The 27,452-nt window shown below is 40.7% G+C and overlaps 1 protein-coding gene across 1 annotated transcript; it reads right to left on the bottom strand.

The window, feature by feature from the left end:
• Positions 1-422: 422 nt before the first annotated feature.
• On the bottom strand, positions 423-26,130 carry LOC137467292 (leucyl-cystinyl aminopeptidase-like). The gene is made up of 12 exons (XM_068178788.1): positions 26,116-26,130; positions 22,096-22,227; positions 12,395-12,526; positions 11,108-11,268; positions 8,495-8,581; positions 7,614-7,792; positions 6,397-6,557; positions 4,839-5,023; positions 3,986-4,147; positions 3,017-3,157; positions 1,952-2,033; positions 423-1,100 (listed from the first exon to the last, which is right to left on the bottom strand). Exons 1-12 carry the CDS (start codon positions 26,128-26,130, stop codon positions 969-971), a joined length of 1,569 nt encoding a protein of 522 aa, XP_068034889.1. The 3' UTR covers positions 423-968.
• Positions 26,131-27,452: the final 1,322 nt, after the last annotated feature.

The raw sequence follows: 27,452 nt of genomic DNA, 5'->3' as shown, positions 1-27,452 counted from the left end.
GGGTGTTTTGGAAAGTCTTCATCCAGGATTTAGTGTTTGTAGTTTTTTTCTAGTAGTAGTAGTTTAATAAAGTTCTTTCTTTGTTACTAAGATGGGCCTGCTCTGCTCTGTTCCTGATCACATCTCACAGCAATTATTTAAAAAAGTATATTTTCATGGGGGCGCTGGCATCGTGCCAGTGTCAAACCATGACAATGAGATTCTCAAAACTATCTGATAAATTCAGAGTACAAGTACCAAAGTCACACCACTGTTTCTGGAAATCCCACCTCTAAAACACTTGGTTTTGCTATCTGTTTTTTCTTTTCTGTATTACCATTCAGCCACTTTTATATATCAAATTGTATACGATTAGCATAAGATTTTTTTAACATGTAATTTCTAAAGAACACCATGAAAATAAAAAAATCCAAACTTAAATCAAATTGGAATTGTATTTATTTTGCCTCTTGAACTCGATAACATTCACTTCTGCTTACATATCTGAAATATAATTCTGTTTCACAACAGCTTCTATATCTACAAATGTGGAAACCACATACAGTTTTGCATTAAGAAAAAATCTACTGCTCAGTGAGCAGTTTGCAAAGAAGTAACAGCTCATGGTAACTCTTTCTTACCTGTATTAACCCACTTACCTGTATTAACGCACCAGTATTAACCCACTGCCAAGAAACGATAACACAACTCCAAAGGAAAGGGCTTAAGTTTCAAATATAAAATTATATTTAATCATTTGTGCAGATGTTTAGTCTATAGATGAAAACAGTTTCAGGGTAAATACTTACATATTGCTGAAAATGCTTCAAGGAAAATAAAAATTTATCTGAGACATGCCCTGAGCTATCTAGATTCCTTGATAGTGCAATGCTGCAGTGATGCCTGGTTTCACCCTGGCTTTTGCAAATGAAACACAGTAACTGCTCACAGAGCTCCTAAATGGCTGACACAGCACAGTATTATATGCACTACAGCAGTTCTTGTAGCTTTGCCAAGTTTCTCTCCATCCACTGGATATTGAGCTGAATTGTGTCAATTGCCGCTTTTACGCAATGCAGTTGAGAACTCTCCTCTGATTTTGACTCAAAAAATGACTTGACCTGCATAGCAAGAATAAAGAAAGAAAAAGAAAATCTTAATTAAAATCAACATTAGCCAGAAAAATAGGTTCAGCAGCAAAGGTTATACACACGTTGCAGGAAATCCGTTTTTGAGAACTGTTTGTATCTACGCAGTAAACAAACCTCTCCAAGGAGTTCCCAAAATGCAAGGAAAGCATTTTCATGGATACAGCAGCAATAACTCATTTGGTTTCAATATGTCATTTCACCAATAAACAGACACTCATTTACCATATCACAAAGCCTGCAGAGGATGCAGAGCTCTGGAAAAGGAGTCCTATTCTGTGACAAAGAATTGGTTGTTGCAAGCAATCCTCTTCAGCATTCTGGAACAGCCCCCACACCCAATCATCTTTATAACTGTCAATGGTAACACTTAAACTATTATAAACGAAACCATTAACACCTATCTCTACCAAATTATATGAATGAAAACATTAGACTAAACCGTAAAGAAGCCTTTTTAGGGAAGACAACAGAGCTTTCTAAAAGCTAGTAAACAACTCTTGGCTGATACTCAACTTCCACAATAACTCTTCGGGATTGATGACAGAAAAAAACCAGCAAAAAGCAATTTTTATGGCACAGTATCACATTTCAGAGATGCAGAACATGTATCTCATTTACAAAATCTAGAACAAAATTACATATAAATCAAGTCATTATTTTGTGAGACTGTGTGTTCCAGTGTACAGGAACTGTACATATACTCTCAACAGGGTGTCAAGGATATAAATAAGACGTGAACGTGTATTTTCCTCATCCTTCAACTAAATGAAAACAACACTGGCACTAGAAAATACCCCTTTCCGGTAGATAGTGCCACCAACCTCAAGCAGATGTGCCTTCGTTGCAAACTGAGAAGTTGACCAGGTAATGATATTCTGAATAGTATAGGAGCCTAGGTGAAACCTGTAAGACAAACAAATAATTTTCAGCTAGGAGACACTTTAGGATGCAGTTTTGGTGTATGTATCCATTCTTTTCTATTTTTGCTACTTTTTTGTTTAGTAGTTCAAAAATATTAAAAGCACTTAAATGCAATACCTTACATTATAATTACATCCCTTATTTTTCTAAAGAAATATATGTTCTTAGAAATCCAAGCCTCTGGCTCCCTATTCCCTCTAAAATGTAATATTAGAGAGAAAAGCCATGGAAAATTTTCAAACTATCACAGATCAAACAGTAAAGAACTGAGGACACCACACAGTGAATATCAAGATCTGTATTTGTGGTACCTATGTGTTCTAAAGCTCTACCAGAATTGAATTTGCAACCAAGTTTTCTTTCAAGTGAGGTAACTCTGTAATACTGGTTTATGAAGAGCTTGCTAGAGCAGAAGTTTTCATAGAGGAGAAACTTCTAAAGCAGCATGAAACTATTTAAAATCAAAACTGGGATTTAGAAACAGAGATTTCTAGTACTGCTGGCTTTTTGAAAACTTGGGGGGGCAGCTTTCCTGCTGGATACACTTCAAGGACAGTGAAAGATAACATATTTCTGAAGCAAGTGTATATTTTGGTTACTTGGTTTTAGGAGTGCTGTGGCAATTCAGAAAATATAAATGCTGAATTATTTCCCTGGATGTCCTTTTGAAACCATTTGATTCACATCAATATCTTGCAACTGAACCAATCATCTTAGAGACAGCAACCTTTCAAGAGAAATTAAGATCAAGATTGTTTAGAATTACTCTGGGGCTCTAGGACACTTGTTCAGAGTTCAAATTTTATGTAGCAAGTTGTATTTGTAAACTCTAATTTTAAAACATGATTTAGAATTTTAATATGAATCTTATATGAACGCTCCTATTTATTGTCTTGTTTGAAACAAAGAAACAGGTGCTTTTGCCACAGTGAGTTTGAAAGTTTCAGCTGCATCAAAAGCCTTACTTTCGTGTAAGCTTTTCCCAGTTTTCTTTGACGAAGTCCCAGGCCAGCAAATACCCAGGCAAACTCTGGCCAACGGTTGCTATGATATGTGAAAGCTCCTGTGACCTGATGATTTCTCCTTCAAGACTGTTCTGCATTAGCCTAGGAGACAAAGCATATGCAAAGAGACAGGAAAAAAACATCATTCCTATGTTCACATGGGTTTCCTGACAGTCCTCAATTAGATGGAAAAGATGATATAATACATCAAGCAAGCAAATTCTGGCACATGGAAGAAATCAATGTTACATTTTATTACAACAACTGTATTTACTTAGCTTTAATTTCCAGAAGTCAGAATGACCTTAGCTCTAATCCAGGTACCTAAATTTTTACTGGCGTTGGAAAAGATCAAGTAAATTCTAATAACTTGTAAAAGAAAAACAACAGATTGAAGATGTAAGAGATGGAAGCTGAAGACTAAATTAGCAGGACAAGTTTGTGTTCTCCATGAAGTATTAAGATTTAGTCTACAGAGAGGAACATAATGTAAAGTCAAATTTTCACCCAAAGAAAGAAATGAAAAAAAGAAGAGGAAAAAAACCCAAACAAAATTATACTTCAACTAGTTATTATTTTGATTATATATATCAATCTTTTAAGATTCTATAGACCAGCTTACAATTTTGCTATCTGCACTGAAAAATCTGAAATTTTGTGTTACCAGTACTGCAAAAGCCTGTAAGTTCAATTATTTTCTCTTTATGCATATCCAGAATTTGGTTTTTTGTGCTGCTCTGTTACGTAAGTTATTTTTAAGTGAAAAATATAAGGTTCTTTGTGTGTATGGAAGCCTGTGCAAAACATTTGGATGGATTTTCTTTAGCAATCAGAAATTTTTTCAGCAATAGAAAAAAAGAAATGCGCTTTTCCAAGAAGATTTTATCACTTGTAATTTACACAGCATACAACGTCTCGATTCCTTCATACCAGATCAGCTTTCTGGCATCTTCTGTGCTGGCCAAGGCTTCAATCATTTTGCTCTTCTCTGCTTTGGAAACTGAAGAGAAATACATCTTCAGGAGGAATTCCCAGCCATCATCAGACTTGGCTCCAACTGCAAATATGGCTTTCATAACATCACTAGACAGACTACAAGGAAAAATAAAAACAACAAAACAAATAAACATAACGGGGTACAAAAATGCTCACCTGACGAAATAAGAAAGAATTCACAAAATTAAAATATTCACTTGAAGGAGATGCCTCTTTTTGGAGCAATTTGATTCTATAGCAATTGTTAAAATTTGGCATTACTGAACTCATGCCAATCTAATACTTTAGGTCACTAGGAAAAAGCAAATCATTTAGCCACATGAAAACAAAGTAAATTGTACACAAAATTGAGAATTTTCTATAGCTCAAAATGCACATGAATACACAGCAGAATGAGTGCTGCTTGATAAAAACACGTGCTTTGGCCTTGCCACTAAGTAATCTTTTTTCAGCATGCAGCTCAGGGAATTCAGATGAAAAAAAAATTAAGGCTGGTTTTGCAGTTAAACTAAATGAGACTGGAGACAAAGCCTAGCAGAGTCATCCTCTCATTGTGAAACAGCAATTACCTCTACATGTGGAACAGTTAAAGACAGAATCACATTCTTTATCAATACCAAGTCGGTGGTGGTGGTGTGGTGGTTTTTTTTTTTTTTTTTTTTGGTTTTTTGGGTTTTTTTTTTTGATTGTTCTGTTTGCTGTTGGGGGGATTTTCCCAAGTACAATGGTGGCAATGTAACAGGAAAGCAGATGGGTAAAAGAAGTGGAAGCTCAGTTTCTGTGGTACCTTATTGTTCCATTAGACTTCATCCATGTCTCAAACATCTTAGCAGCAGTTGTTCTACAGTCTCCTATATCATGGGTGCAGGCAAAAGCCAGCAGTGTTGACCGGAGCTCTCGTTCAGACAAGGTCCCATCATCTGTCCAGTGCTGTTGATCCATTTTATCTCCAAGCAAGTGCTCTATCCTATGCTAAAGGAGGAAAAAGTTACTAGCAATAGCTAGTAATCCTTCCAAGAGGATTTTCTATATATAAAATTAGTTTAAAGTAAGAAAAATAAATAAAAGGTTGAGCTTTCAAACTATAGAAGCTAAACACAGTAGTTTTTCATCTATTTATTCTAACTTACACATCCTATTTCTTAACTGCAGAAAAAAGTATTAGATACCACATAAATCTGAAAGGTGGGCCAGGTTACATCTTAAACTGCACATGGAAACTGAAGACCCCTCTTTGAGTCATGCCTCAAACTTGTTTGTAATCAGCTTACAATCACAAAGTACTGTAACTTCTGTATGTTTAACTGCTTTTAACTTCACCAAGTCACAGTAAATACACCTTCATTTAGCACAAAGATATCACTTTTGTATGTCTATAGGCTGAACACCCTTCAGTTTTGTAGTTCCGTAGCTTGCCAAAACCACAGCAGGATGCCTGATCAGCTATCGTATCTCAGCTGAAAATTCTGAACTTAAATAAAACTGCATAGACACTGCATTGCAAACCAGAGCTTGGGCTGTTTATAGCAGATACATAACAACTTTGGGTAAATTAAAATACTGCTTTTTTTTCCTTATGTTTCCTTAAGCATTCACTAGTTATCCTTTCCTAGCATAAAGAAAAACCATGTTATTTTATCTAATCATTTAATAGTTTCCTTATAGACTAAATCCCTTTACTGATTTACACTGCGAAGCAGCAAAGGTCATTTTAAACCAGTAGATGATTATGGAGAAGAAACTCTATAATAAGAAGGTAAACACAGAAGTGAAAGACATATGCTCATCAAGAACTGAACCTACAATATTGATTTCACTGTCAAGTCTTTGTATTACTAGTATTACTCTATTACACAACTGGCACAGGACAATGACAACCATCCTTGTGTTTCTATTTCTACAGAAAACAGTTCCGTTTTTTTCTCTTGTCTCTCTATAAAGCAATTAGATCCACGATCTCTAGCCACTCTAACTTTTGAAAATAACGTTCCTGCGCAAGAAAAGTACATGGAATCTGTTTAATTACATATTTCTACTGACCTGTATGGCACTTTAAGATAGCCCCAGACACCACTGCACCACACTCCCTACAAAACATTTTGGGGCATATGGGTATGGTATGGAAACAGAGGAAGGAGAGGGGAAGAAGCTGGTCCAAAAAATGTAGCATTTTGGTAAGAGACCATTAGAAAAAGCTGGCAAGACTGGCAACTCTCTAGAGTCCCCATCAAACTTAGTGAATTTAATGAGTATGTTCAGCAGTCAACATGTAAAAAGAGAATGTAACTATAAAGAACATTATAGCTAATTATTTAAAATTATAATTTATGAAAACTAAGACATACCATGACTCGTGCTGCCAGCTGTTGTTCACCCTTTTTGTCTAAAAGGCTGTATATAAGACTCAGCTGAAACAAAGCTTGAGTAAGTGGTGCAGTGCTGTTCTCTTTGTTGAGGTAATCAATCAACTCAAAGGCCTTTTCCAGAGACTCTCTTCCTAGACTAGGGGTCAAATAACACAAACATTAAAATAGACTACAAAACAAAGGCACTCTCTGAAACAAATCAGAAGTGATGCTTTCCATTACACTAACAGAGAGATAAGTGAATAGAGGGGATGACATAAGAAACAATTTACATGTAGAAATTTTCATATTTTAACTTCAGCAAGATTACAACAAAGCAACAATGGCCACTAACATGCCTCCAGTTAATAAAAATTGAAAATGGGTAAGGAAGTGTAGCAAGGATGTCTGAAAATATTTATCATAAATAAGGGTACTCAGATAGAATAGCAGTTTCTGAAGAGACGATCTATAAAGTTCCACCTCGCCTGCTTCTGATTGTGGTGGTGAAACATGTGAGAGGGCACCAGCAAAAATTTAAGAGGGAAATAGCTTACTTTTCTACAGTGGAGCACTAGAGTACAGGAAAACAGCAGGCAGATCACTGGGCACTAAATAAAACAGGGTCTTCCAGAAATGGAAACTATCATGTGGCTCTCTGTGATCCAAACAAATAGATGATGCTATAAAGAAGAGGGAAATAACATCTAGAGCATCAGTGAACTGTTGCCCTGATTTTGAAAAGTGTTAAGTTTTCTTTTATAGCTCTTTGGAAAGTTTTAAAGTTCTCATAAAACTTCTTTAGCCTTCTGATAATGTTTATATATTTGAGAGTCAGAGTTCCCACAAAATTTCATGTATAAATAGAATAGTTTACATATTTCTCTGTGGGTGGAGAGAAATGATTGATTGATCTTTGGACCAGTATGGCTGGAGAGGTGGTAATTCCATCCTCCAATCCACAGTCACCTTTGGAATTATATAAATATCAGATGTTTGAATAAAACTTACTCTTTTTCTCTTTTGAACTTACCAAGTTTCTGTGTACTCATTTTGTGTCCAATAGTGACAGTGAACAGTTCCAACAAGGCTATTGAAGACTGAATTAAACTTCCTCTAAAGCAGCTGTCTCTAGAAACTAAATCTGATCTTCTCAGACTTGGAAAAAACTTGAAACACATATTAAATATCTTTCCCAGTACAGAAGTCTTATCGTGCAAGGTTGAAGATACTGTTGATCAAATTTGCTCCGTCTTTAGGACTCAGAGCAGTGTGGTTTTTTTTCAAGAGATCAATCAGTGTTTTCCAGTCTTCAGTATAGTGTACTATGTAATAGCCATTCATGTCCACATTGAATTTTATCCATTCCACCTCTTCTGGAAGTTCAGTGACAGCCAGTGGACAGACAATATGTTATCAGCTGAAACAAACATTTAACAACTGTTTGTTCAAATCAAAGTCTACAAAGTAGACTAGTACCAGAGAGACAGTAAATTCTTTCCCACTACTTCCCCCCACAATGACAAAGGAAAAGTCAGCACGAAGGTTTTGAAAGACAGCTCAAAAATTCCAGGTTGTACTTCTTCATCCTTCTTCCTACATCTGATTGAATGAACATTAACACAGTCCGCCCCAAGTTGCACCAGTAAATTTTTCTCCTTTTGTCCTGTTGTTCTTTCAAACAGCCCCATCTACTGTTCCAAATACAATATTTTTCCACACAATCAAATAAAATAAAGATTTCAGTGAAAAGTTACTTCCTAACATTTCAGCAAACTGGCAGATTGACTTTCACATAACTTGCTCTCTAAAGAACATATGAGAGATTGTGTGTATGCACTGTGATGAAAAGCATGGCTTTTACAAATTTCAAACTTGTGATTCTGTTCCAGTTGCTGTCATGTATTTATACACACAATGCTACAGGGAACCAGCTCTGTGATGATGACAACGCCAGCAGTGCTCTGCTCCGGAGCTCTGAAATTACTGTGTACCCTGTATGTCTTCAGCTTCACATCTTACTCAAGGGTGCTCTCAGAAAAATCATGGATCTGTAACCCTAAATTAACTTGCTACAAAAGCTTTTAGTTACATACCTGACTTCTGATCCAGTAAATATGCATTAGTGCAATGGGTGAAGTTGCACCTATTTGTTATGTAAGTGAGAGGAATATGCCACAGGTAACTGCAAAGGAAAACAAATGTTTACTAACATGTTCTATACATATTATCTCCCTTGAATGGTTTGTTTTAATTTAAGCACTTTTGTACACCAATAATACTAGAATCACTGAATGCTGTGTAGAATAATAAAGTATAAATCTCACTTCTATAATCAGAATATGATGAAAGAACACATGAACAGAATGCACAGAAATTGTTTTTTTAAATCCCATCATGTTGAGAAATGAGTAAATTTTATAGAACAGACTGGATTCAAAAAGACCTTTTAAGGTCATCTCTTTCAGGTCCCCTGCAATGAGCAGGAACATCTTCAACTAGATCGTGTTGCTCAGAGTCCTATTCAACCTGGCCCTGAATGCTTTCAGGGATGGTGCATCGACCACCTCTCTGGGCCACCAGTGCCACTGTTTTACTATCCTTATTGTAAAAACACTATTCCTTATATCTAGTCTAAATCTACCCTTTTTTATTTTAAAACCATTATTCTTTGTCCTATCACAACAGGACCTGCTAAAAAGTCTGTCCCCATCTTTCCTTTAAGTACTTGAAAGAATGTAGTAAGGTCTCCCCAGAGCCTTTTGTTCTCCAGGGTGAACAGCCCAAACTGTCTGTCTGTCCTTGTATAGGAGAGGTGTTATGTCCATGATTGTTTTTGTGAACCTACTCTGGACTCACTCCAACAGTTCCATGTCCTTCCTGTGCTGGGACCCCAGAGCTGGATGCAGGGTTCCAGGTGGGCTCTCACCAGAGCAGAGCAGAGGGGCAGAATCCCCTTCCTCCCCTGCTGCCCACGCTGCTTTGAATGCAGCCCAAGATACAGCTGGAATTCTGGGCTGTGAATGCACACTGCTGTCCTGTGTCCAGTACCCTGACTCTTCCCAAGTCCTCCTTTGCAAGGCTGCTCTCGATTTGTTCATCCCCCAGCCTGTGTTGACACCAGAAGCTGGCCTGACCAAGGGCCCACTGCTCAAGCTTACCCAGATTACTCCGGATGGCATCCCTTCCGCCAGGCACACCAACTGCACCACTCAGCTTGGTGTCATCTACAAATTCTCTGCAGGAGCACTTGATCCCACTGTGTACATCACCGATGAAGAACTTAAACTGCACTAGTCCCTAATGGACTCTACTTTTCCTAGTACTTCTTTCCCAGTTCCAGCATGCTAGGTAGCTAGTCCAAAATCATACAGACAGTAAATCTCTGGCTGCATCAGAAGTTCATCCAGTATGATTTTTACCTGAGTCCAACATTGTTTATCTGATCTTTTACAAGTTTTAGCTAAAATTAAAAAGTTATCCAAGTACAAGACTCAAATTCCAAATCATGGCATAGAAACCACAATTCATGGTGTACCACAAAGACTTTCTTAAGTGAACTGGAAGCTGGAAGAACAAATGCTAAGGAGGCTCGTCATGATTATAAGGACTTGGCTATTTAGAGAAAAACATAAATCTGAGTGGGATGAAGGAAGCTGCACACATAAATCCGATTTTGACAGGGATCTCCTCTATGTATGACTCACATAGAGTGCTCTCTTTCTAAACCTTTCATACATGCCCCAAACTTACATCAACTAGAAACAGAAACTACTTAGCTTCAAAATCCTTCCCTTCTTCTCTTACCTTTCAACCTCACATTGCTTTTCTTTCTCCGCATAACAAAAGTAAAACAGAGCCCTCTAAATTCCTACATTTCAAGAGACAAATTTCTTTCACAGACCTAATTTTCAGCAAGGTGATGCAATGGACTTAGCTCCTGTTAAACTTCAAACAAATGAATAAAACCAGCAAAATATCAAACGAATTCACACTTACATGTTTTTGTTAGAAGACACTGTTGAGGGTCATATGGTAAGTTACATGTGCAGTTAACAAAATTTTAAAACTACCAACTGCCACATCTTTACTTCTCCAGTATTTGCATATGTATTTCCTTTTAGGTTTTGGTACAATAGATATTGCCTCTGTTGCACATTCAGTCATTTGTTGTCAGGTAGTAGTGTCATCTTAAAATTTTGAAGCCAAGAAAGCATTGATGCTAGCTTCTCTACCTTCTTGTAGTAAAGCCCAAGTTATACAACTGAATTTTGGAAGTAAGAAGCAGAGGCTTTAAAGTAGAATACATGCATCTGTAACTTCTGTGAAACTTCTGCAGCCTGCCTTTCTTCAGAGTCTTGTTAAACACACAAAACTTTCTCAAATGTAAAGAAACCTTTACTTATGAGATCTGCCTTTTGGTATTGAAAACCAACTCATGATGTCAAGCTTAAAAGCTTCAGGAAAAGGATGCATGAAAGAAATTCAGGTTACAAAGGGTGTCACCGATTTTTACCACTTGCTTCAGTGGAAACAGACATGGGCCTTCAGGCAGACACTAGATGTGTGAATTTCTGTGCCAAATTCCTTTGAAGGTATTACCTACCTTCAAAGGAAACACTAAAAGGCCTGAATACAAGTCAGAAAGGTGTACAAGCTTTAAGACAGCAGCTTGTTTTTAATGGATAAAAGGTATTAAGAAGGTAATAACCTTGCATCGGATGTCCAGTTTTCTGGTTCCACACGATACAAAAATTTCTCTTGTTGTACTGAAATAATCTTGCCCTTTCGGACAACAGTGACTAAAGGAAATCCTTTATGCACAATCCAAGTCTTCATCATTTTTTTTACATCTAGCGTTCCATTAGTAATCTGTAAAAACAATAATAACATAAAAAGCAAATGGAGAACACTTCCTTCTTATGTCACTAAACAAGTAGTTGCACAATTTTGCATCTGTAAACAATCACTTTGACAATAAACTTGCAAATTTCCTCCACTCTCTGGGCCTGGCCATCCAGCCAGCTCTTAACCCAACGAAGAGTCCACCTGCCCAGGCCATGAGCTGCCACCTTTTCCAGGAAAATGTTGTGGGAGACAGTATCAAAGGCTTCGCTGAAGGTCAAGGAGACAACATCCACAGCTTTTCCCTCATCCACCAGGTGGGTCACCTGGTCATAAAAGGAGACTAGGTTGGTCAGGCAGGACTTCTTCTTCCTAAATCCATGCTGGCTGGGTCTGATTCCCTGGTTGTCCTGTATGTGCCCTGTAATGGTACTAAAGATGATCTGCTCCATGACCTGCCTTGGCACTCAGTTCAGACTGATAGACCTGTAGCTCTCAGGACCCTCAGTCCTTCCCCTGTCCTTCCTGCTGTCTGTCTCTCCACCCTCCTTTCCCTGGCCTCTCTGATTCCCACAGCCTTGCTGACACTAGCCCTTACTCTCTTCTATCTGAGCCCTTGCTTTATTGACTGCTTCACACCCATTTTAAAATTAGACACAGCCTAACGCCTTCCTTATAATTTGAGAACTGCCTGTACAGTCTGCTTTTCTAGAATTTCATCACACTTGTTAAAACAAAAGCTACCACAAAGTTACACTAGTTGAGAGTAACCCAAGACCTCTGTGAGGTTGGGTATAGCTATTCCTTGAAAATAAAATTTATCCTGAATTTTATTACTTTCGTTCCAGTCTTAACACACTACCCATGTAATTCTAGATAGGATATGTCCATTCTGGATGGACATGCAGGGCAGTACATACTCACTCACAGTGCTTTCTTGGGATGATATGCGATGTAGCCCAAGAAGCTTCAGTAATCTCCCTATCTATATGAGAGAATTTTGGGATAGGATGAGCAAAAAATTGAGAGTATTTACCTGCAGTCCATTATCCTATTTTTTTTAATAAACAAGGAAATAAATGAAACCTATGACACTCTTAGAGAAGTGGAGGGGAAAAAAAAAAGGAAAGAACAGTGTGTCCAAGATGGATACCTCATTCATGGTGTCCCACAGGTCATCACTCTGGGCAGTTCCATAGTTGTGATTATGCAGGTATACCTCAATGCCAGCCTGAAAAACATCCTTAGTGAGATAATGCTTCAGCATCAAAAGAAGTGAAGCCCCCTATAAGGAGAAAAAAAAAATAGAAAATGAATCAATAAATTGAAGTTACCAAACTTTTTTAAGCCTATGTGTATTATAGCTCTTTCACAGTACAGGAGTTAGTCAGAAACTAGCAGATTTTATTCCAAATAATATCCTTCAAATAATTACCTTTACACTCAGTTTCCTTGGAAAAATATTATTTTACTATTTCATAAACTCCAAATACAGTTACAGAAAAGGCTAATGTAGTTTGAAAATTTTTCCCAGCTGCTTTGGAAAAAAAATATTTTAAAGGCTCAAATTACAATTACAAAATGGACTAGTAGAATTTGACACTTTTTCCAATCAACACGATCTGAAAAATATTGCATTCTTATTGATATGTCTCTGCTGGCTGCCATTTTTCATTATCAATACTCATCCGTATGGTACAGAACTGCACTTGTGAGTCAGTGTTTAACAATCATATGATGTGCACTTATATCAAAAACCTAAAAACACAGGAAAAAACATGAGATACGCTTGGTAGGCTGGAATTGACTGCAGAAGAACAAGTATGTTTTCTTGAGTTTAAATACAGCCATATCTTGCAAAGAAAAAAAAAAAGTAGTAACTGAGTAGTTTTAGTATCAAAGGGGTTGTGAATGTTTCTATGTGAAAGCCACCAATAAGTAAATTGCCTGAAGACTTGCATACTGTAGAAGTGAATGCAGAGGAGCAGTCATAGATCAAGAATAGTTTAAAGGTGCACTTTGTATTTTTGGGAAAGAAACAAGGAGGAGAAGATTTTAGAGAGACAATGCATTGTTCTCATACATTTCAATCTCAGGTTCTGGAATTTGAGTAACATCTTATCTGAAACTGAAGGCTGCCTGGTTATTCACTAGTCACCGAACATCAGGAATAGCCCTTACTACAGTTTTTAATAATATGGCCACAATCTCCTCTCCTGTATGCACCCATACTTCATCTACAGCTCTGCTCCTTTGTTTTGCCTACTGTCATATCCTTCCAGGTGGATCTTGAACCACCTATGGGTGTTAGGCTTATGGACAGTCTGCAAAACAGTCAGACTAAAAATAATATTGTACAATTATTTCTATTCAAGACAGTACAATGCAGAGGTCACCTACTAATCTGCGTCAGTTGGTAGTCCAATAAAACAAATTATGTTGTACAATTCAGTAACAGACAATCCTTTGCTTATTTGGGACTACACTGCAGTGTCTTCTCATGTGAATTGCCAAGAACTCTACCTAAGCTATAGAGTAGTGGAATACAAGAACTTCAGGCATAAATGAAAAGCTATGTAATGAAATCCTCTGAAACACAGAAAGCAGCTAGTGAAAACACTATTTCTGACAATGTGCAAAAAACCTCTTTTGGTCAGCTCTCAAAGGTGCAGGCTAGTACAATTCTATTCAAAATGTGCATAATTAGTAGCAATGAAGTAATAAAATAATTCTCCAAATATAATGTGATACTGAGGCGTCCCAGACCTAGGTCCCACAGGGAAACCCGCCGGTCGCTGGTCTACAGGAGCCCCAGATGACTAAAGCTCGAATCCACCAAATAGACGGGTCGGCACACGGAGCGCTGCAGTTCTCAGAGGTTTATTCAAGGCAGGAAAAGACAGGAAAAAGTAAAAGGAGCAAAGGGAGACAACCTTTTGAGAGGGGAGCTACCCTGAGTGCCTGAACTCCGAGGTCTGGGTGACCAGAGCCCTCAGAGCCCCCCCCCCACGAAGGAGGGGATAGGGGTTATATCCGGGAGAGAGGAGGTGGGGTCGGGGTACATACATCCAATAGGGTAAGATCTTGTGGGAGGGATAGGGATAGTACGAACCAATGGGAGATAAGGGAAGGAGTGGTTACAAGGAGGGAACCAATAACAGAACTTAGAACAAAGAACCTTCCAGAACCTGGGATGGTACTATTGCTTAACTGACATTAACTGGGGAGGGTACACCAAATGATGGACATAGGGAACGGTGGGAATCTTATTACCATGCCCCTACACCACAGTAGTTTCCCATGGTAATCCCGGTAGATCTCTTCCGAGACCTCCTTCCACATCTCCCCCCTTGTTATTAACTAAATAAACATTTCCGATAGTCTTTTCAATAGTCTTCTTAAAGAAAATTAAAGCAAGATGGATAATAAAAATTATAAGACAAACCCAGGCAAGTCCTTTTAATATTGCGGCCACCCATCCTGGGATGCCCCATTGGGCAAGAATCTTGTTGATTGGGTCCACGGCTTGAGCCTCTGTCTTAATGTCTTTTATCTGTGTCTGGATCTCCTTTATGTGGGCTTGAATTGATGTGCTTCTTGAAGACAAATTAAAGCAGCATAGTCCTTCAAAGTCTTCACAGCTGTGACCATGGGTGAGTAGCAGGAAATCAGTTGCCGCTCGATTTTGTAGGGTGGCATGCCTGGTGGTTTCTTCATCCGCTAATAGGTCGGAGAGTGCGGCGGATGTAGCGTTGGCCTGTTTACTCAGCCAACACCCCAAATGAGAGAGTTCTCCTAGAGCTTTCGCTGCTGCGTACCAAGGCAGAAAAATGGATGCTGCAACTCTTTTTGCTTTATTCCAATTATAAATTTGGGAATCACAGTTTGGATCAAATTCTGTGTAAGACCTTTTTTGGCGAGGCAATTGTTTTTCATTTTTACAATTTATAATTTGGGTTTTGTTGGGGGTTAGTGTAGTCAACTGGCCAAGGCTGCAGGGACCTCCTTTGATCTTGGACGGGATCCCTGCCCACACCCTGTCACCACAAATGAGAAAGACTCCCTTCGGAAGCACTCTGGGAATTGAAGAGGACTTAGATACCATGTTACTAGTGTAATTGCACCAATTTGCAGCGTTATATTTCCTATCATGAGGAGAGACATCATTTTTGTTAATATTGTGTGAGCCCGCTGGATGGAATTTGGCTATTTCTGTCCAATCTTGTGTGGGCTGATAGGAGAACCTCACACAGAACATAGCTTTTGTGGAGCCTATTAAGTCCAATTCCTGAGGCTCCTGTGGTGCATGTGGCAATATCCTTGTCTACTCATCCCAGGTGTCCACAGGATTGGGTCTTTTACCTGCATAAGGATAGTCATTAGGTGACAGGGGTATTCCTACCAAGCAAGTGGAGAGTGGATTGTCCACATTACCCATGGCCAAGCAAAAATTGTCCTGTTGTAGGGACTTTGCAAGTGTGATCCAGACGTTTTCTCTTGGTTGTGGTACCATCCAGCTTCTAGCCATTTGGACCCAAATAGGAAGAATGAAGGTAATGACAGCAGCCATCTGGGAGGACATATCCTGTGTGGTTCTGGTATAATAACAAAAGAAAGTCAATTAATGAAGTTCCACATAAGTTCCCTGTTCCCACTTCTTCCCATCCTTTTAGGATTTTATAAAAAGTAAAAACCCATTATTTGTGGGAGAGGGTGGAGGTTCGAGGGAAATGGTAAGAGGGAAAGGAAGGGTAAATTGGAAGGGAAGGTACAGCAGATATATGGTTATCGGGAATGGGGAAGCAGCGGCGGGTGATTAATACTCGGGATACGAGATTGGGTGGTGTGGTATTCTTCTTTTTCCGACGCCTCCACGCGACGGAAGAGTCAGGTTGGTGAGGTTCTGGAGCATGTTCTGGCATAGCATCTTCTTCTACAGCGGCGTCCAGGTATGGTTTGACAAACTTCCCGGGAATCCATTTCGGACCCTGCTCTGTAGAAACACATGCCCTCTTCCACAAGTTAACAGCGGATATGGTCCCATGATTTTTCGGGACTCTGGGTCCTTAATAAGGACTGGAGGCCTTTCCTTCAATACCGCGCGGGTGTTATTGTGGAAGTGCCTCAGTATGGGAGGATTTGGCTCCTTTTCCGAGCAATTAAGATAGTTGTAAACATATATTGCCTTGCACAACCTTTCTACTGGGGTCATCAGCAGGGTATGATCATGTTGCTGTTCTAAGAGCTTCTTGATCTCTTTATGGGTCCTTTCTATAATAGACTGACCGGTGGGGTTATGTGGAATGCCTGTAATATGGGCAATTCCCCACTGCTGCGCAAACTTTTGGAAGTTTTTAGACATATATCCTGGCCCGTTGTCTGTCTTCATATTTTTTGGCACGCCAAGAGTAGCGAAAGCCATAGAAAAGCGCTTGATTATATCTTTAGCCTTTTCACCCGTATGTAAAGAGGCGAACACCGCTCCAGAAAAGGTATCTATCGACGTGTGAATATATTTTAGACGTCCAAAAGGAGCGTAATGGGTGACATCTGTTTGCCACAACTCTAACGCACCTAATCCTCGGGGATTAACTCCCATCGCCAGAGATGGAAGGGCAAAGGACTGGCAATTAGGGCATGTGGCAATAATCGCTCTAGCTTGTTCTTTGGATATTTTAAATTGTCGAGAAAGTGCTGGTGCATTCTGATGATAAAAGGCATGGCTGAGCCGTGCCTGCTGAAAGACATCAGGTAGGTTAGGGGTAGCCGGTGATATTTGTGCTGACATAGCCAGAAGATCTGCTCTCCGATTGCCCTCTGCAATGAAGCCTGGCAAATCCGTGTGTGAACGGACATGCATCACATGGTAAGGTTGCTCTCTTTGGGAGATTAGCCAAATCAATTCAGAGAGCAAGCTGAATAGAATTTTGTTGTCAACTTCTTTTAAAAGTGCGTGTTCTGCTCTTTCTACTATCCCAGCAACATAGGCCGAATCAGTGACCAAATTAAAAGGCTGTTGAAATTTTTTGAATGTTCTCACAACCGCATAGAGTTCTGCGATCTGGGGGGAACCCTTGACTGTCTGGACGTCAGACTCCCACTTCTGACTATCCGGGTCCTTCCAGGTGATCACTGATTTATGGGATCGACCTGATCCATCCGTGAACACTGTGAGAGCATTTTTAATAGGAGTTTTACTTTTCCAGATCTTTGGAGCCAAATGCAATGCATCTTTGAATAATTTATGTTTCGGATAGTGAATTGAGATTTGTCCGGGATAGCTATCAAGGGCAATTTGAATGTTTTCATTTGTTTGTAATATAGTCTCCAATTGATCTAGATTGAATGGAATGTAGATGCACGCCGGATCACACCCTGCGAGGGTTCGGAGGCGAGACCTAGCCTTCATTATTAACTTCGCCATCAACTCGGGTGGAGTTGAGATGGTTTTGTTTGGCTGATGTGGAAGGAACATCCACTCGATGATTATAAGTGGGTCCTTCTGTGTAGAGTCCCACTGAAATAAAAGACCATGGAAATTGGGACACTTACCCAGAATGCAGAAGTTTATTGGAAGGCACCGGACTACTCAGTGCGCCTGACGGGACTTCATCGCATCCACCACTCGGTCTAAGGCTCTCCGGGCGTCCGATGTCAGTGGATGAGGTGAAGCTAGATCGCCGTCCCCTTTGAGAAGGTTGAAGAGAGGTGCTAGCTCCTCCGTGGTGAGTCCTAGTAGTGGCCGGATCCATGTGATGGTCCCGCAGATCTGTTGGATGTCTCGTAAGGTCTGAGGGTCTTCTCGAATAGAAAGAGTCTGTGGTGTTATGGTCCTTCCAGTTATTAAGTATCCCAAATATTTCCATGGCGCAGTCATTTGAATTTTATCTTGGGCTATTTGAAGCCCTGCATTTGTAATAGCCTGTATTGTCTTTGTAAGTGCCGCTTTAAGATAAGTGTCAGTGGCAGCACATATTAGAACATCATCCATATAATGTAATATGATGGCTTCAGGAAAGGTTTTTCTGACAGGCGAGAGGACCTGTGCAACACAAGTTTGGCAGATCATAGGAGAATTTTTCATTCCCTGAGGCAAAGTGGTCCACTGATACCTCTTATATGGTTCTCCACGGTTGATGGATGGTACGGAGAAAGCAAACCTGGGAGCATCTCTTGGGAACAGAGGGATATTAAAAAAGCAGTCTTTAATGTCGACGACTGCGAGCTGCCAATCTCTTGGGAGCATAGAGGGAGAGGGGAGACCAGGCTGAAGGGGACCCATGTCTTCAAGGACCTCGTTAACCTTACGCAGGTCCTGGAGCAGGCGCCACCGGTCTTTTCCAGGTTTCTTTATTACAAAGACTGGCGTGTTCCAGGGACTGGTGGAAAGTGTTAAATGTCCCAAACGCACCTGCTCCTCAACTAAACTTTGAAGCGCTTTTAATTTTTCTATAGGAAGGGGCCACTGATCCACCCACACCGGCGTATCGGATTTCCACTCTAAAGGTGGGGTGGTGCGCTCTGCAGTGGCCCATACTAAAAATCCCATTTAGGGTCCGGAATATCAAGTCTGGCTCCCCACTGAGATAGAACATCTCTCCCCAACAACATGATTTCTGATGTAACTACAAAGGGTCTAACCGTGGCAATTTGACCCTGGGGTCCCTCTATGGTTACCAGATGCTTGCTCCTTCTAGAGTTGACAGCTCCCCCCACTCCAGAGATTGTGCCACAAGGGGACACTTACTCCCAGTTGCGGGGCCACTTTGACTGAGGGAGGATGGTGACATCAGCTCCTGTGTCTGCCATCACCTTCAGGGAGATGGACTTTCCCTGAAAAGAAACAACAGATTTAATTAAAGGTCTCTCTTTGCATATGTTTTGTGTTAGAAACACATATGGATGGTGTTCTTCGTTACAGTCCAAATCCTGAGGGTCTAAAATATAGAGCAATGCAAAGGGTGATCCTTTGCACAATGAAAAAGGAGGATTAGTGCAGGTGACTGATACTGTAATTTTATTACCTGGGTCTATGCACACTACCTCAGGTAGAATAGTCAGTTCCTCCGGGGTGTGTTGGCTGTCTCCTAACAACAGGATGGTCGTAGGTCGTTGATCATACGGCGGCGGCAGGAACCCTGCGGGCACACGTACCAGGTCCTCATCTGGAAACATGATGTGGATGGAGCTGGTGAGGACCTGATGCAGATCTTGATCTAGGCAGTTTGTTCTGTGGAAGTAACGGAGGCCGTCCTCATGGCTGCGCCGGTCCGCAGAAATGTACCGGGTGGGCAATGGTTCTCCTGAATGGTGGGGAGACCTGGGCGCTATGATGGGCCATTTGTTGTCCTCGCGCGGCCCCTCGTCGCGCTTTGCTGCCCGTTTCCCAGCCGATGGTGCCAATGCTGATGAGGGTTCCTGTAACTGGATCTAGGATACTGAATGTTAACCGGGAAGGGGTGCTCCACCTGCCAATGAGGGCAGTCCGCCCACATATGACCCAACTGGCCACATTTAAAACATCTGATATTATTCAGATTGACCATTGCTTCTCCAATTCCTTTACTAACGGCTAATGCCACCGTATGTTCAATAGATGCTGCCTTAGAGAACGCCTTTACCATTTGGGAGATGGTAGGTTAAGGGTCTTGAGGCAATGCTCGGAGCACCTTTTTAGTTTCTGTGTTTGCGTTGGACATAGCCATTTTACGAAGCAGTTCGTCCCTGGCTTCCATGTTGTCTATTTGTCTTTCTATGGCCTCTCTCAACCGGTCTATGAACCTTATAAAAGTTTCTTCTGGGCCTTGTATAATGGATGCAAAGCTTTGGAGAGGGGTATTCCCATCAGGGATCTTAAGAAGCGCTGTTTTGGCAGCGTCCCTGATCTCATCCGGCAGTGTGTTAGGTAACAAAATTTGATCTTGTGGGCTGCCGAACTCTCCCTCTCCCGCCAGGGCGTCGACTCCTTCAGCCCCTTCTCCCAAAAGTGCTGACAGTTCATACTTTTTGAGAAGCGGTTTTAAAAGCTTCTTCCAGTGAATCTCCCATAAAAGGAGTTCCGTAGGGGAGAAGAGTGCTTTGGCTATGTATCTTAGATCATGCTGGATTAATGTATGTCCCGCAAACGTGAGGTCTAATACGTTCTTAAAAAATGGCGAATTGCGCCCATAGTCTTTTGCCGCTTTCCTAAGTTCTTTTACCTCCACATAAGGTAGCTGTTCCCACCTAGGCTCCTTCCCCTTTTTTAAAATTACTGGTGCCGCAAACGTCCCTAGATCTCTAGCGAGATCCAGGTCCCCATCCCAAATGGCCTCCTCCCTGATCTGGGCCCAGCCCCCCCCCAGGCGTGATGATAGGTCGGGGGTCATCACTGTCCTCATCCTCATCGGAGGATGAAGCAGGATGGGCTAGAGCACGGAGCTTCTCTCTTACTGGTGAGTCCCGGTGACGGGAGACTCGGCAGGCCAAGATGGCCTGCTTCTGGCAGAGCCTACTTCCGGTTCTGGTAGCGTGGGAACCAGAAGTGGGAGGAGAGGAAGTGTGGCCTGATCCACCCCCCAGGGCGTGGCCTTCTGGTGGTTCTGACCCAACCACCAGGGGCCCACCCAGGGGTGTGGTCTGGGAAGCAGGAGGGGAGGGTCCCGATGACATGGGCGTCAACGCAATGATGGAGGAGGGACCCGACGGGGGAGGGAGTGATGGCGAAGTGGCGGGAACTCGAGTGAGGGGGAAAGCGCCATTTTGTGGTGTTTGATGACCAACCATGTGGCCGTCGTCATTTTGTGTAATACAATCACTATTTATACAACTGGGATTAAAACTGGGGTCAGGGGTTTTCGGATTGAGGAGAGTGGCAAGAGTCGTTTTGGGGTGGCCAGTCCCAGAACGAAAAGAGGACAGAGTGGGATGGGAAGCAGCAGGGGGACGGCAGCAACCCTGTGCCTCTTGGCAGGATCTGTCTCCCAACCCACTCTTAGGGGAAGTGGGGTGAGGATTGGGGAGGGAGGAACGAGGGGTAGGAGAACCAGGGACCCAACTTTCCCTTTCTGGTTTATATAACTTAAAAATAGAATCATATATAGGAAAAAAACGTCCCACTCTAAAATTCCCCTTTACTTGTAAATCATATATATGTTTCCCAACTTTTCCCCAGAATAAAATAGAAGAAGCATCTCCCTGGGTAACATCGGGGAAATGGTCGAAAATAAAATTAACAAAAGCTTTCAACTCCCTCTTTTTAAAGGAAACATCCCCCAGCACAAAGGCAGACTTAACTTGGACATAAAAATCCCGTCTAACCGGAGAGAGGCGATTACCCATTTTCTCTCTCGGTATGAATTCCCCCTTGAAACAAATGAAAATGAAAAAGGAAGAGCCTGGTCAAAAGCAACAGGCAGCCTCGGCTGCACACTCACCACACAGAAGGACATCGGAGGACACAGGCGAGAGGAAAGGTGTTCCGAGGGAACTAGGGAGAGCATAACATTGAACTATTACTTTGTTGTTTTGTTTTTACTCTTTTTAAAATCACTTGTTACAGTCTGCTACCAGAAGAATATATGCCTAGCTGGTTATGTTGCTTCATCTATTGGTTTCCCTCCTACAACTATATTTTGTGCTCAAGCGTTCAACAAGATGGTAAGTAAGGCAACAAATACATATACATAATATTTTCCTAATTAAATGCTACATATATGCTCAAAAACATTATTGAGAAATCCTGCATTGTTTGAGTTGGGTGTAAATAACCTCCAAAGGTTTGTCAATACATGCCTATTCACTTGTGATCCACATTCATAGTTTCAATAGCTAATGTATCACTTTCCAAATATTTTGGAATATTTTTACAGTTACCTTGATATAAGAAAGAGCATCAAACATTTCTTCAATTTGCTCTGAAGACTGAACAGCAGAAGAGACTGGATGTGAAGAATTCAAAGCAGCCTTCATCATAGCCTTGTAAATTAAAGTAAGGAAATCTTCATCCTAGAAGAGAAACATTTTTAACTATTTAGGAAGCTGATATTGTACATGTTAAGCAGAAAAGTAAAAGTGGTCTCTCCTTTGCTCCTCCATTGCTATGGGCAGCAAAAGAATTGTCAGGATATTATTTATAAAAGCTACTATCTCCCTGCCAGATTTTAGCAGTGGAATCTCATTTTTGAGTTTGCACCATTATACAGACCCTTAAGCCCCTGTCTCAGGCAAGAGTGTCAATGGCACTTGACAAAAATGCACTTTCTAAAGAAGTGTGTGTCAAATTTCATATTAAATTTCACCGCTGTTTTCATTTACAGGAGGCAGGGAATACAAAAATATTACTTTAATGTGCTTTAAGCATGAAGTTTAGAGAAATTATTCATTACAGAAATGTTTGGGAGAATGTAAACAGCACCTTATCTAGTGAATACCAAAATCTCTTACTTCTTTTTTTCTAGAATGAGGATATTTGAATTTAATACACTGGTACCAGAACAAGAAAACGCCAAACACTGAAAAGAAGCTGATCATATCAGTATTTGTCCCTTTCATTTCATCAAGGCAAGCAAACAATTCTCTATACAGTAGAGAGTTAAAAAAACCCCAAAAATTAACAACAACAACCCCAACAATTAACAACAAAACAAATCCACAAAACCCCTCTGTTAAATACAATGCAAATAACTGTTAAAGTTTAAAATATTAAGGCTATTCTTGAATGGAGAATTCTGGGTGGTGTCTTTTATTTTCACCAAAACACATTCTGGGACCATCAAACAATGAAATGAGATATTTGTCAAGGCAGCTTGTCAGACAGCTTTTAGAATGAAGTACACAGATGTTAGATGTGTCCTTGTTAAATAAGGACACTACTTTTGTGTCCCACCCTCAGCGCATGTGCACCCAACAAGCAGAATGGCTACATACTTTTGGTGGCAATCCAACTGAACAACCAAACTAGGTCAAATGAAGAAGTTTTGAAACATCCAGTGCTGTAAAAGAATGCTACTGGACCAGGTTAGCAACTCAAGTTTCTTAATACTAATAAGAGTGATTTAAGAACTCACAGTTCTTCAGAATGCTGAGAAGAACACTATCTATCAGGCAGGAAACAGTCAGTACAAATCAGGTGTTTAATCCCATGACTAAGGCAAAGCACATGAACACTCCTAGAAGTTGATTTCAGGGCTCAGGTATGTCCTCTCCTTGGAGACATCTCTATCCAGAATACAAAATTATTCTCTCCACTACCCTCTACATTTAATTCCACTAACCTTTGTTTATCTGCCTGTCATTCTCAGTGACAAGAAAGTTTTATAGCAGTAGCTGATATCCTTTCATTGGAAAAGAGAGGCCAAATTTGAACCTATCACGTTTTCCAGTGTCTGAAAAGCTAGGTCACTTAGTACCTGAGTGAGTTAATAAATAATCATACATTATTATATCAGAAAGATTTTATCCTTCAGCCATGTATGTAAACAGATGTGCCTGTCGGAGCAGTGCTTTGTATTAAGTGTAACTCAATGCTATCAGAATCCTTTGTGGTGGACCATTTGATATTTTTATGCTAGGTCTGCTCATTTGTGAAATACAAACTGATTCAGACACAAGCAAGTACCACAATGATTGGAAGACAGAAGTTACTTCATGTAGGGAAAGAAAACAAAGGGAACTTATAACAAAGACTATTTAGTTAGGAAAAAAAAAAGACTATTCAGTCAAGGCAGAAGAGATATAACAAAGTTTTAAAAAATGTAGCAGGTGTAACAAGTAGCAGGTGCACAGCATTTTGCAGGAAGAACTATTATATAAGCATTTATCTTTGAGAGAAAAGTCTGATGTTGCTATTAGCGAATTGATCACAAATATTATTGGATAGCAATTTTATTACCAATTATACTATTGGCTTTCCAGGCTCACGCTATTCTAACCCAATGGTGGAAATATTATAAAAGCTATGTACACTTTTAATAGACGCCTGTGGTTATACCACAACCGGGGACTGTGTTTCTTTCATATGCTTGCAAATGGCTCCTTGAACCTACATACAATCTCCTTAGGCAATCCTGGACCAGCAGTGCATCCCGACTGTACCAATGGTGAGCCTCAAGGATCATTGAGGACGTCCCTTCATTGCTGACTAAAAAAAAGGTTAGCAGTGCGGTCAGGTAATTCTCTCATGAAATGGACAACAATATCTCTAAACTAGAAGCCTTCCATAAAGACTGCTTATTATGTATAGCAAAGGAGCATAATCTTAAAATTCAGGAAAATAAAGTAATACAACTTCTTCTATGGGAGAAAACTAACTGTTGCTGGTACCCCCGTAAAGGCTCCTATGACCGCAATCACTAGAAGCGAGTGGAAGATGCTCTAGAAGCACATCAAACACATATGCCTGATATTAACTCAGATGAATTTATAACATGGAAAATTATATACTCTGCATTGCAAGTTTTTCATAATTCTGAAGACATAGTACTCCCAGCTATACATTCTCCCCGCACCCACAGCAATGCTTTCATGTTCTAATTCACTTGTTTTGCATGTGGATGGGACCATTAGGGAGGAAAAAGAAAGCAAACGTGTAGAAAAAAGCTGAAATTCGTAGTCTAAAAGACCATTGCAACAGCTGAAAAATATGGCTGCAGCACCATCTACTGACACAAAAGGGCCAAAACAGCCCTTCGTGACTGATCGTGAATTTTCTCTGCTCCCTGAGCCAAAAGACTTTTAGATATCTATAGAAAAACAGCTTTGCTTCAAGGGGATGTTGAATTGCTTCATCCTTTGCCTGTAGTTTATCAAGGCAATGAGCAACTTTCCTATGAAATGGTTAAAGAACCAAGAAAATCTATGAAAGTGAATGGCTTGCAATCTTTCTCTACCTTTAGACTCCTAGAAGCTATTGCAGAGAGCTGTGTTATGTTACCTGCTGACTGGAAAGCTTTATTTAAGTCAATTAGGACAGCAGCACAATATTTTATATGGTGGACAGTTGTACTTCACAGTACAATGGGCTTTGTGAAGATCAAGTGCGGGCTAACATAGACACTGCTAATGCTGCGATAACAAAGGATCATTTGACAGGGACTGGACATCAGACCATAATAAAAGAACAGTTAGGGATGCCTCCAGAAACATATAACCAAGCAAAGGAGCTGGTTATAAGAACTTCAAAAAAAGAGTGATGGATGTTAATAAGACTGAACCTGGCTTCTCTACTATAAGGCAGGGACATCAAGAGCCCTACATTACTTTTATTGATCGTTTGCAAACAGCTGTGATAAGGCAAACTGATTTACCAGATACAGCTGAAGTTTTACTCAAATCCTCAGCTTATGAAAATACTAATCCTGAGTGCTGCAAGGCACTTGACCTGGTTAAACACAAACCTGATGTTTCCTTACATGACTCTATCATAGCTTGTGCACATGTTGGTACAGAACAAAACCAAGCAGGTTTACTATCAACAGCCTTAGTTCAACAGCTACAGGTTGCTAGGGCAACAGCCAAATGTTTTGACTGTGGAGAAGAAGGTCATGTGAAAAAGTATTGCTCAAAGAATAAATAACAAAGGGAACAAAAACCCTAATAAACCGTGCCCTAGATGCAAGAAAGGTTACCATTGGAGCAGTTAATGCCATTCCAAGTATGACAAAATGGCAAACCTCTGCCACAGCAGGGAAACTCAAAGACAGGTTCAGAATCCTTTGTCTCCCAGCAGAACAGGATCCAGCTGCAGCTCAAGCTCAAGGAACATCAGGGGGACCCCAGGCATCGCTGGGGTGGACTTGGCAGTTTCCACCAAAACCACAATAAATGGCACATTGGTTCACCTTATACCTACAGGTTTAAATTGACCGTTTCCTTTTAAATGTCATGCATTGTTACTTGGGAGATCATCATCATCTAAAAGTGGACTTTCTGTTTTACCAGGAATCATCAACTCTGATTCTAGGGGGGAAATAAAAATCATGGCTTGGACTCCTAACCCACGTTGTATTATTCCAGCAAGATCATGCATTGCTCAATCCATCCCACTTCCTATATTGCCAGATGGATACCATCTGTCAATGCTGACAGGGGCACTGGAGGTTTTGGGAGCACAGGCACTCCTCGCGTTTACTGGTCTAAATTTACTTCAGTGCAGCAACCTTTTCTAGCCTGTGTTTTAGATGGCAAGTCTTCCACAGGATTAAGATACCAGAGCCGAAAAAAACCATCATCAGTGAATGTGAATGGCCACCGACCTGGCCCTTCACAACACCATCAGCGATGGTCACAGGCAATGGAGGTCAGCAGATGTCACAGGATGTCAGCAGTCAGCTAAGGAACTCCTGGTATATGGGCCAGAAGGGAAACAAGCACAGCTAAAACCACATGTGCTTTCTACTACTGCACACTGTGGGGAAGAGATTTGTTATCACAGTGGGGACTGACACTGAAAACAAATTTTTAAAAGGAGCCTCTGATATGCAGCCAAGACTTAAACTCAGGTGGAACATTAACACCCCTCTGTGGGTGGATCAGTGGCCCCTCAGAGGGAACAACTGCAACAGAACAAAAGCTGGTCAAAACAATTGGGTCTGGCAAATATAGTTCCTTCTACAAGCTTGTGGAACACCCCAATAATTGTGATTCCAAAAAAAGACTGGCAAATTGAGACTCAGATGGGCCCCTCTCCTAAGAATCCCCAGTCTGGGGGCTTTTCAAAGGAAAAGAGAGGAGAATCCTGGCCTAGGATGGGTTGGAAGGAGCCTTTCAAGGTCACCTAGACCAAATCTCCTTAAGCTGAAGACATCTGAATTAATGGATTTGTGGGATTGGGAGCCATGTTGGCCCCATGTAGCAAGGTCCTGGATGTGGAGACAGAGGTGCACAGAATGCCCTCCTTTCTGTATCTTTCTTGTTGCCAGAGAAAGCCTGTTTCAGCCTGTGAGGTAAGTAGAAATTAATTTCTTTTTTTTCTCTTTGGGCAGCATCCGTTTGTAACCTCCGCCGAGCCGACCTCCAGCCTGACGCCTCTGATCGTGGCAACGCAGCAGTTTATGGCCGAGAGGAGATACTAGCCCTGGAAGAGGCCGTAGTTGTTTATTCTAGTTCCTAGTTCCTAGTTTCTAGCTCGTAGTTTGTAGTTTGTTTAGACTGATAGTGGAAATAAATAGGATAATAAATAAAACCTTCACTGTGTTGGAAGCTTCCCTTTGTTCTCACCCTGTCATTAAGGT

Source organism: Anomalospiza imberbis, unplaced genomic scaffold (assembly GCF_031753505.1).
Source record: "Anomalospiza imberbis isolate Cuckoo-Finch-1a 21T00152 unplaced genomic scaffold, ASM3175350v1 scaffold_57, whole genome shotgun sequence".
NCBI lineage: Eukaryota > Metazoa > Chordata > Aves > Passeriformes > Viduidae > Anomalospiza > Anomalospiza imberbis.
This window is presented reverse-complemented; position numbering and strand designations above follow the sequence as displayed.